The 11,151-nt window shown below is 49.8% G+C and overlaps 1 protein-coding gene across 6 annotated transcripts in view; it reads right to left on the bottom strand.

Moving 5' to 3' along the window:
* Window positions 1-6,810: 6,810 nt before the first annotated feature.
* The window catches only part of GTF2I (general transcription factor IIi), a 114,619-nt gene continuing 110,278 nt past the window's right edge, over window positions 6,811-11,151 (bottom strand). For all 6 annotated transcript variants that reach the window (XM_044747621.2, XM_044747624.2, XM_044747622.2 and 3 more), the window contains 4 exons: window positions 10,097-10,138; window positions 9,280-9,321; window positions 8,689-8,764; window positions 6,811-7,953 (listed from right to left, as the gene is read on the bottom strand). In XM_044747621.2, the coding sequence (XP_044603556.1) occupies window positions 8,706-8,764; window positions 9,280-9,321; window positions 10,097-10,138 (143 nt within the window). In that variant the 3' untranslated portion in view covers window positions 6,811-7,953; window positions 8,689-8,705. The remainder of the gene's footprint in view (window positions 7,954-8,688; window positions 8,765-9,279; window positions 9,322-10,096; window positions 10,139-11,151) is intronic.

Below are 11,151 nucleotides of genomic sequence, written 5' to 3'. Positions count from 1 at the left end.
CCTCCGCTGTGAAAGATCTGCTCGGCAGGCACGTCCCCTCCAGTCACTGCTGCTCCCCCACCTCACCCAGAGGTCACCAGCCCTGGTGTGGCCAGCCTTTCAAGTCCCTTCTCTGGACATTTCCATCTATGTATCTAGGATCCTCCTGAACAGGATACACTACTCAGCGATGAACAGGAACTGCCACACACGAGTGAACCTTCCAGATGCAGTGTGGAGGAGAGAAGGCAGACACGAAGCACGCCTTACAAAGCATGCCTTTGGCAGGAACCCATTTATCCTAAGCTCAAACACTGCCTATGCCTGCCAATGGTGCTGGAAGCCAGGGTGACCTCTGGGCCGGGGGTGGGGGTGGTGGGGAGCCAGCAGGGACTGCAGGGACACGGGAGAAGGCAGGTGACGGGCTCCTGCTTGCTAAGGATGCTGGTTCCACAAGTGTGCTCACTTTCCAGCAATGAACCCAGCCCTCAGCACTGAGATCGGCGCAGGGCCTTTTGCTGTGGGTGTTTTGCTGCAACAAAAAGTTGGAGAGCGAGAATAGATTGAGTGCACGTGGTTGGGAGGGCAGCACGGGGCACTCGGCTCCCTGCTGAGTGCTGTCCTTTGATTATTCGCTCAAGGCCCCCTCCCTCAGGGACTCAGCTTGTCTCCAGCCTTCCCTGTCCCATGGTGCTGCCTTGAGGCCCCTGCACAGACTCGACTCGCCCGTTGCTCCCCGTGGTGTGGCGAGGGGACAGGGCAGAGGAAGTAGTCAGGGTTGCTGCAAGCAGGACCTGCTGGGCGCCGGTGCACCATGGCGCTTCCTTCCCCCCCTCCCCCGGCCTTTCCGCTCTTGTGCAACCGCCTGGCCAGGCGGCCAGTCCGCAGACACGGCCCCGACCCCGCGCCCAGCCATCAACTGCTCCTTCCCGCTTCCCTCCTGGGCCTCCCCCTGCCTCCCCTCGCTCCTCACGTGCCCCGGCAGAAAGCAGGCTGCCAGAGCCCAGGAGGCCAGAGCTCCGGGAGCAGCTCCCAGCCCCGTGTCGGGAACCACTAGGATTCACTTCAGTGCCTGGGGGGCGCGAGCGGGCGACCAAAGGATTAAACAAACAAACAAACAAACAAGAACAAGCAAATGTGAAGGAAGGAGGTGACGAATAGATAAAAGAATTTTGGGGGGAGATGAGACAAACGTAAAAAGTTTTAAAATTTTTTATTGGGAAATACATAGAAAACTCCAAAAAAATGTAGTTTATTATAAAACTATAATTATTATAAAGTGGCTATCTAGTTGTCACCTGGGTGTTCAAACAATACCAGTCCGCAGAATCGCCCCGACCTCCCTCGACTGCTAACAGGAAGGACTTCCCGTGGGTCAGGAGACCTTTATGTCTGTGATCACATATTAGCCTCACAGTGAGGCTCTCCGGTAGGTACCATTCCTCCCTCCACTTTACAGATGGGGAAACTGAGGCACGGAGAGATTAATAGGTGGCCCCAGCTCATAAGCTAAGTGCTGGGATTTGAACCCATGCAGTCTGGAGCCCACGCCCGTGCTCTTAACCACTTGAGTCCCCTGCCTCGGCCCTGAACAACATGTGAATGAATGAATAAATAACGATGGTGATTCACCCGGGAGGAGCCAGCCTGCATGAACGCCCCCAGAAGAGGGGGGTTCTCAAATCAGGCCAGACTGTGGGGGAGCAGGGCTTTCTCCAGATGCCACCTTCTCCACCCTCAGGCTTCCCCCGACGGCGGGCTGGCCAGTGCCCGACACAGGAAATCCCCAAGGCTGGGCCACGGGGGCGGGCGGGGTGGAGAGGGGTCTGGCCTCAGAGCCTGAGGCCAGGAAGGCCTTCTGGGGGCCTTCCGTCAGGAGAGGGATCTAGGGCTTCCCCGAGTTGGAACGGACCCAGTTCTTCCCCAAGTCTCACTTAAAGCTCTCCCGCTGCCCCTTCTCGAGCAACCACAGCCTGGACCCCACGCCAGGCCGGTGACCAAGGCCCCCTGGCCCGCCCCCAGGCCCAGGGCCTGGCCGGCTGGGAGGCGCACGGCCCCGGCGGCGGGGACGTCTCCGCGGAAACGCAGGCGCTCCCACGCCCCTGCCTCCCGGGGCGCCTTCCCTTCTCAGCAGATGCACACGGGCCACGGCCGAGGCCGCGGCGGAGGGGAGCGGGTGACCCGCCCGAGTCACGCCCCGGGAGCCACACCTGGGACGCCTCCTCCCCTGGGCCTGACGGGGACTCGGGCGCGGAGGAGCGGGGGACCGGGCCTTGGCCCCGGCGAAGGGCGCGCGCGGCTCCCGCGGGCCTGCGGGAACTGACTGCTCGGAGCCGGGAGCCCCTTGGCGTTCATTCAAGCTCCCTGAGTCTCGGGTTTTGCACCCGCAAAATGGCACCAACAACGGTACCCACTTCAAGGACGCCCGTGAGGACGGGCGAGGTCAAGCGCGGAGCCCGGCGAGCGTCGGCTGTCGTGCGGCGTCCGCCGTGCACAGGCGGCCCCTGAGGTGCACTGGGGCGCGGAGGTGGGAGAGGCCAGGAGCCAGGGCGGTCTCTTGCTGTTTAAACGGGGCCTTGGTGAGGAAGATGTCGCAGGATGAGAGCAGGCGCTCCAGGCCGGCACGACCTGCGCAAGGCTCGGCCGGAGGGCCAGGCTCGTGTTTGCTTCTGGAGCTGTCGCCGCGAGCCGGGCGGAGGGCGTGGCGCAGGCCCGGGTGGAGAGCTGGGGGAGCTCAGCCTGGGCTCTGCCGTAGCCGTCTGGGGTGGAGTCAAGGGCACGAGCTGGTGGTGGGATGGAGGCTTTTCCAGAGCCGGTGGGGCTGAGGACAGCGGCAGAGGACTGCAGCCTGAGTCCTGCACGAGGGGCTGAGGCTGTCCCCACAGCCCCGCAGCATCCAGGAGCTGCTGACACCGAGTGGGCCCTAGGTGATACCTGACGGATGGGGACGCTGCGAGCCGGGAGCGCCAACTCTTCCTGCGCTGGCTGCCAGGGAACCCCAGGGCCCAGCCTGTAGTGGCCCCTCCAGCCCCACTTCCTCGCTGGCACTTTCTTGCTGACTGGGCCCAGATGTGTCTCAGTGAACATTATTTAAAGCTCATGAACCAACCACCAGGCTAAATCCGGCAGCAAGCTGCCACTGCAGGGGGTTTTGTGGTGATCTGTTTGAACTTGAAGCGAATTCTAGTAATGAGGAAACTGTGCCTCCAGTTACGGGCGCTGGGCTGCCGTCTCCAGCCCTGAGCCAGACTGCAGGCAAGTCAGCTGGCAGCATGCAGTTAGTCTGGGAGTGGACAAGGGTTCAACCTCTGCCACATCCAAGGGGACACAGGACCATAAAGACACACAGGTCTGGAATGAGGGGCCAGGCCACCTGTCTTCACAAAGGTGTGAAGCAACCTGTCATGCTGTCTTGCATCAAGCGACAGGACCAAAGATGCCACTGCTGTGGCTTTATGACCACACACGGTGGGCCGCCTGCTCCGACCCTGCCTTCCTGGAAACCTGCCCTTGCTGTCTCTTATCAAGGATTTTCCCTAGAGGATCTAGTTTGGCTGTCACAGGGGAGACCATTTCAGTCTAAACTGCAGGTATGAACCCAATAGATCCTTTCAGGATTTACCTGGATCTTCTTCCAGCCTGCGACACTTTTTAGGCTGCCGGAAGGTGGGCCTTCTGCTCTTCCGCTGCCTCTGGTTGGGTCTACCCAACTCTTCATAATGGACTGAGTGGAGACAGGCCTCCCCACGTCCCCTCAGGCACTGCCAGGGCACGGCCTTCTGTCAGGTTGTCAGTGCTTTACAGAAATCTAGACACTGCAGTCTAAATGAGCAGCCTTGAGACCAGGCACGAAGCTGATGCTACAAGATGCCTGTCAACATCCGTCTGCGCTGGCTTCTGAGAAGGAAGCACCTGGACAAATGCGTGTTGTGTCACAGTTGGCTTTCAGTGCTAACTTTCCTGACACTTCCTCAAAATAAACCCACAGGTGTCAGTGGTTGGGGGTGTGTGTGGGGGGGGGGGGGGATAAGGTGACACACAAGATCACTGCTGCCCAGAGCAGGGAACCTGGGGACAACCACGAGCCCATCAAGCTTCCCGTGCTGTTTCTAACCCAGTTCCTGGGGTAGGGAAGTCCCTCCGGAGCAGCTAGGCTAGGTCCACGCAGTTATTTGTCAACAGGTCACCAGACCTCTAGGGACATAAATTTCTACAACCAGCTGCAAGCTGCTTTCAAATCTGCTTTTTGAGCCAAGAAGGTTGGCAGCCACAGGCAAAGTACAGAAAGCTCTTATCCCTTATCCCATAATGGAGTAACCCAGAACCTCAACAGCAGAGGCTGGGCAGCAACTCTTGGAGCCTAAACAGAAGGACGAACGGCCCCACTTGTGCTCATCCTACTGGACTCACAGGCCTGAGCAGCACAGGGAGGGGTGATGAAGAAAGCAGCCTACAGCTCACCTCGATTCCTAGTCCTGCCCCCCTTGCCTTCCCCATCATAGGAAAGCGAGGCAGTCCTGGGAAAACACCACATCCTCAAAATACATCCGAGCCAGAAACCGGAGCCTCCACTTAGGAAGGTGAGTACTGGACAGTACACCTCAGGGATGTGCGGCAGTGTGACAAGAATCTGCCCACTAATGGGTAAGGCAACCAAGCGAGTCCCTTCAATTTATTTAGACTGGGGCTTCAGGGTGTTAAGTGAAAACTGAAAAGCTCCGGTCACGCAATCTTCCTCTCCAACAGACCTTTCGGTCGGAGGCTGGAAGGATGCTCGGAGTAACCACCTACTTCAAAAGGGAACTGGCTGCTGCTGTAGACACCATCGTGGGAGCAGAGGGCTGCAGAGCTGGGCTCGTCCTTCCCTCAGTCTTGGAGAAAGACAGGGACAACTACCTGATTCTGCCTTCGCTTCCTCATCCCGGAAGCCCCAGACATGGAGCGCAGTAGACACCTCACCTCCTTTCACAGATCACAGACGATTTCGACCAACGAAAAGATAAAGGCTTCGCATGATGTGCTAACTGCTGAAAGGGCAAGCTTCCGTGCAGAGTGGCTGGGGTCTCGGAGCGCTGGGTGAACAGCAGATGCGGACACTCCCAGCTTCAGCACTGGCCCTGCCCTCAGGGGCTCTGCGGCCCAAGGGGAGGCCACTCCGGGAAGAAGGCTTTGCTTTCCCCCCAACTGAAGGGCCACAGCTTGGCAAAGGGGTTAGCACTTAGCCCAACTCCGGTGACGGGACTTAATTTAATAATCACTGGAATGTAGACATCTCTTTGGTTATACTGTTTTTCTGGTGGAAATTAAGGTAACAGCTGTCCAGAAACAGAGCTTGGATTTGGTCACAAAACCTATGTTCCCAGTCGCTCTACTACATTCCGCAATAAAATGATGCTTCACGTCAGTGAGCTATTATGGAGTCAAGACGTCGTTTCAGAAACACAAAGCACATGAGAATTACTGATGAGACCTACTAGAACAACTGTATTTTGTTTCTCAGTCCAGTCCTCACTGATCTAATACAGATCTTAGTGGGCAATTTAAGCCCCAACCTGACCCCCGCCCTCAGAGGCACGCTATTTATCAATGGTCTCATTTATGAAAGCAGTGCCTATCCGTTCACACAGGCAGCTGGCGGCTTCATCTTACAGACTGTTCCTGGGCTCTGATTCAGCCACCCAGGGCGACCCTGCCACCCAGTTTTAAATAAGCCCAGGGTGCTGAAAGCAGGGATAATTTTGCGAGTGCAGGAAAGGAGGCAACTCGGTAAGGCAGTCGCCTTGCCAGGAAACAATGCTGCTCTAAGGGAAGCTTTCCTAAGAGATACCCAACTGTGGGAAGCAGAGACTGAGTGCGACGTGAAAAGCTTCAGGACACGACGGTGGGTTAAGAATGACATTTCACCTCCACTCTCTTCCAGCAGAGGACAGGCACAGGCACAGCACCTCTTGTGTGACGGCCAACATTTCCTGAAGGAACCAGGCTCATTCAGTTTAGAGGAGAGGCAGAACCGGACAGAACAGCATTCCTGAAACCTTTAAAATGTTATGTCAAGGATGGAGCACCGGTTCTGTCGTTGTCCAGAGTACAAAAACTGGTCTACTTGGCAGATGTAAGAAGATTTTTAAAAAATGCTTTCTAGCGGCATATATGAAAACAAAAGCTATGTGTATGCATCTATAGAGAATTGCATATATACAATTAGACTGGATAGGAAAACAGATCTCCTTGGTTAAGTCTGCCATCCCACAAATTTTTTGTTAAAAAAAGCTTAACTCCTTTAAAATGCAGCCTTTTGACGGACCTGGTTCTCCAGTGGCTGGAAGGGGAAGTGTGGGCGAGGGCAGGGCTGAGTGCACTTTTTAAGAACACTTCACAGGAACCGTGATGCTGGATCGCAGCAGCTAGTTTCCTCCCAATGTCAGGTGGCAGGTTAACAAGAAATTAGTTTGGCTTTCCCTGAGCACACACTTGTAGGATAAAGGAGAGGCAGAGGGCTGTGGGGAGGGAACAGAAACAACCTGGAGCCAGTGAGGGACTGCTACATGGGAGCAGCTAATGCGTGCGCTCTCTCGGGGGAGGGACTCTGATCTCACCATCACACTTAAGCTGCACACAGTTGGCGTGTCAGGGAGAGAAAGTTGGGGGTTCCAGCCCCAGCTCAGACAAGAGGCACAGTGATCTCAGAAAACACCATGAAGGATGGTGTCCTTAGGAGGAGCTCAGCCTCTGCACAGTGCCAACTTGACCCTCATTTTGCATTCCACCTACCACCGAACCACCCACAAGCTTCCCCAGACATAATCATGAAAACACCTTAGAAAGAAATAATTAGTGTGTGAAAGGCATGGATGGATTTTATTTATTACCCTATATCTACAATTTAATTTGAGGTAAAATATAAGCAACACATAAAAATGCCTATTTCTGCTACCATGTAATATAATTCTCCATTGTGAATATTGTGATAAAGCTAATGAAAACTCTATGCCGTCACATACTCTAGCTTTTCATATAGCTGGTATTTTACAACTCTTAATTTGTTTGTGAAATCTCAACACATGTAAGATTCTCCTACAAATGGCGCAGAATATCAGAGGGCGCATAATTAGCCTACTGACCCCTCACTCCCCACACTGGAGCCTCAGTGTTACAAGTAGAATTATAAAGTAACGAAGGCGATGAAAACCCCTTGAGTCTGATCCAAGCCGGAACAGTGTTCCAAAGAAATCCACACCACAATAGGTGACAGGACAGTGAGGCTGTAGGGTCACTTTGTGTGACCAAACACTCAAACCTGATCTTACACTTCTGGTACACCATGCATTTTATTCAGAGGATGAGTAAATGTGGAAGAGGTTCTCTGTGTTCCATCTAGAGCCACACACTGAGATACTGACCTCTTACCGGCTGTGAGGTGATCCAGACGGATGTTTTTAATTATGATAAAAAACATATGAACAATGATAGATAGCTTAGGAAAAGGTTTAGTCAAATATACAGATACTAACTGTTCACTCAGTCATTAAGGAGAGTCGTGAACAAAAGGATCATTTAAATGATTTCTCAAATAGAAAAACTAAAGAACTGAACTATCACAGGTGTTTTCTTCACTGGAGAAGCTGAGATGTTCCAGTAGGAGATATCGTCACTTGATTGGAAAATAAACACCATGGCTGAAGGCTCTGCTGATACGTAAAAAATCTGATGCGAGTCATCCCTGTCATTGTCCCTGTCATTTTCCCAGCATTGCTGTAAAATCCTTATAATACATTCCAAAGTAAACCAGCCATTCCAAATCTACAGTCACTCTGCTCTTTAATTCAATTCACAGAACTGCTGAAAAAGTAGACATTTCTATCTAAAAGTAGAAAAAAAGGTTTGTATAGAAGGTATTTCTGTTATACAAGTATATTACACAGCTTGGGGCAGTAACAGGTCCGAAAAGCTCTTCTCACCCACTGATATTTTAAGCTGAAATAGGAGAGAAAACAAACAAGCAAGAAAACAGGTTAATTTCATTATAGGAATTTAACATTCACAAATATCACAACTTAATCAGCACTTAAACCCATGAATTGACATTATATGGCAATTTCATGACAAAAAAAGGCCTCTGTCTAAAAAAAACACACTGCCAGGTACAGATGAGAGTGGACTGCTGCCCAGCCGGATCCCAGAACCGTCACCCAACGGGCCGCAGCTCAGGCAGCACATGAGAACCAAGCTTTGCTGACTCCTGAGCCAGAGCTGCCCCTCCTGTCGTAGCCTGGCCAAGTTTAAGAAGCTTCCAGTAATAGGATCAGGCTTCTAACTGAATTATGTCAGATGCACAACGGACTGTGTGGCTCAGGCTGACCCTGCAAACACTGTTCTGATGAGGGCGAGCAGTCAGTCTAGCAACACCAAGGCACAGTGAATTCCAATGATGAGGAAAAGGTTTACCCTGGAGATTAGAAACAAAGCAATTTCCTTTGAAGGCAAAAGTGCTTTTATATCTTTGACTGACAGACATATATTGACCCAAGGAAAATTCTCTACTTGAATCTTCTAGCTCAAATGGTCCAGTATGGCTTAGATTTGGAGCTCAAATGCCATGAAAGCAGGGCCATCATTCATGGCCAAAGCAGGGGGAAAACAATAGCTTATGAGTACACAGGTGGTGCAGCCGGACACTGCATGGCATCCTGGACACAGAAGCTGATTTACCCTAGGAGGGAAGAGGTCTACCACGTAGGGTCTGGCTCTTGCTTGATCTGAGAGTTTCCATCAGTCTCCTTTATTTCTATCAAGAAAAGCAGAAGGGAACCGATTAATTGCACTATTAAGGCAAATCTGCTCAATTATAAATCCCGTTACCAAACTATTTACTATAAAATGATTTAATAGGAATTACAAGATACTAACAATGATAACATTTTCAGAGACAACAATATTTTCAGAGACAACAATGCTTCTCTAGCAATAAGTTCTAAATTTTGTTACTTATGTTTTCAAAGTAACAAACCTCTTATAACTTATGTGTTTAAAGGACCCACACTATCTAGGTTAGACAACAGTCTCCAGCTGTTTGAGAATTTATTAAGAGTCATCTGGGGAAAATGGAGCAAAAGAACCCATGAGTCACCTCTGAACACAACGTTTCTGGGCATAAACTACAAACCGAATTCACCCAGAAACAAAAGAAGAAAACTACCACACACACAGTTCTAGGTAAGCAGCTTTAAAAACACACAGTCTTCTCTTCTAATAAAAGTCTTAAGGAACTCCAGCTTTTGGCAACCAGACTCCCCTCTTTACCTTCTGTTGCAGGAACTTCTAACTGGCTTGGCTCAGCTGATTCTGAAAAGAAACACATGAAGATTTACTTTAACACTGTTCAAAAGTTGCTGTCAATTCTCTAAGTGCCTAGAAGGAGGAAGAGAGAAGGCCCTCCAGACACCGTGCACAGAGCCCATTCTAGGATGAAGCAACAGCCACAGAGTCTTGGGCTAACACACACAATCACTTAACTAGATTTTCAAAAGTCTACTTTTCTGAAATACGTGGTTAGCTGACACAGCCAAGGTGTTAAACAACGATCTTAATTATGAGAGCTCTAACATGAAACTAAGAAGTTCCTTCTTCATGTCTTTTCCTTATTTCCTTCTGTGGGCTCCCTTTCAATAAAAGCCTTTCATTACTTTCAATGAAGCATAGTAGGAGGCCTAAACACTTTTCTAAACCATAGTACATGCATTGCCACCCAACACAATTTGGTGTACAGCAACCATTAGAAACCAATGGCATAAAGAGTAAAAAGTTAAAAAGACAACTGAACTTCTCACTCAAAAGTTACATTCTATGCCATTTGTCCTGGGGTTTCTGAGCGTACCCCTGACCTGGGACAGTGGGATCAGATGGCATGTGTCCATGGCTCTCAATTAGGTCCTACAGCTTGAGCTTATACAGGCTTTCAAACACAAGAGTCAAAGAAACGAAGTCTAAGTGTGCGCATGCGTGTGGGTGACTGTCCTCACAGTGAGGCAAACATAAGGATGTGAGGCCAGGCAAGTCTGTGTGAGCCGTTTCCTCGAAAAAGTAGGAGTACTTCTATGTCTCACCCTGCTTAACTTACCTGGTATCACGGGGCCTTCTGACTCATTCTGATCAACCAACTCTGAAAACAAAGCAGATTCAAGTAATAATTTAATGATATGCCGTTACATTTGAAAAGCATTTTCACACACGTTCTCTATTGTGATGCTCCAACTTTGCTATAACAGGCACTATTTTCCTTAGGACAAGAGAGGAACAAACATTAAGAGTTCTGATATGTTCTATCAAAATAACTAATTCATAATAATCACCATAATCTCAACAACAAAAAACCCAATTAAAAAATGGGCAAAAGATCTGAACAGACATTTTTCCAAAGAGGATATACAGATGGTCAACAAGCACATGAAAAAATGTTCAACATCACTAATTATTAGGGAGATGCAAATCAAAACTAATGAATAAACTAAGAATAAATGAATAAAACTAAGAATAAACAAATGGGACTTCATCAGATTAAAGAGCTTCTTCAAGGCAAATGAAAACAGGATTGAAACAAAAAAACAACCCACTAACTGGGAAAAAATATTTGCAAGTCATATATCTGACAAAGGCTTAATATCCATAATATATAAAGAACTCTCGCAACTCAACAACAAAACATCAAACAACCCAATCAAAAAATGGCCTGGAGACATGAACAGACATTTCTCCAAAGAGGATATACTGACGGCCAATAGGCACATGAAAAGATGCTCATCATCGCTCATCATCAGGGAAATGCAAATCAAAACTACACTAAGATATCACCGTACACCCGTTAGAATGACAAAAATATCTAAAACTAATAGCAACAAATGTTGGAGAGGTTGTGGAGAAAAAGGAACCCTCATACACTGCTGGTGGGAATGCAAACTGGTGCAGCCAGTATGGAGTATTCCTCAAAAAATTAAAAATAGAACTACCATACGATCCAGCCATCCCACTACTGGCTATTTATCCAAAGAGCTTGAAGTCAGCAATCCCAAAAGTCCTATGCACCCCAATGTTTATTGCAGCACTGTTTACAATAGCCAAGACATGGAAGCAACCTAAGTGTCCAGCAACAGATGAATGGATAAAGAAGATGTGGTA

This window comes from Equus asinus, chromosome 14 (genome assembly GCF_041296235.1).
Source record: "Equus asinus isolate D_3611 breed Donkey chromosome 14, EquAss-T2T_v2, whole genome shotgun sequence".
Classification (NCBI taxonomy): domain Eukaryota; kingdom Metazoa; phylum Chordata; class Mammalia; order Perissodactyla; family Equidae; genus Equus; species Equus asinus.
This window is presented reverse-complemented; position numbering and strand designations above follow the sequence as displayed.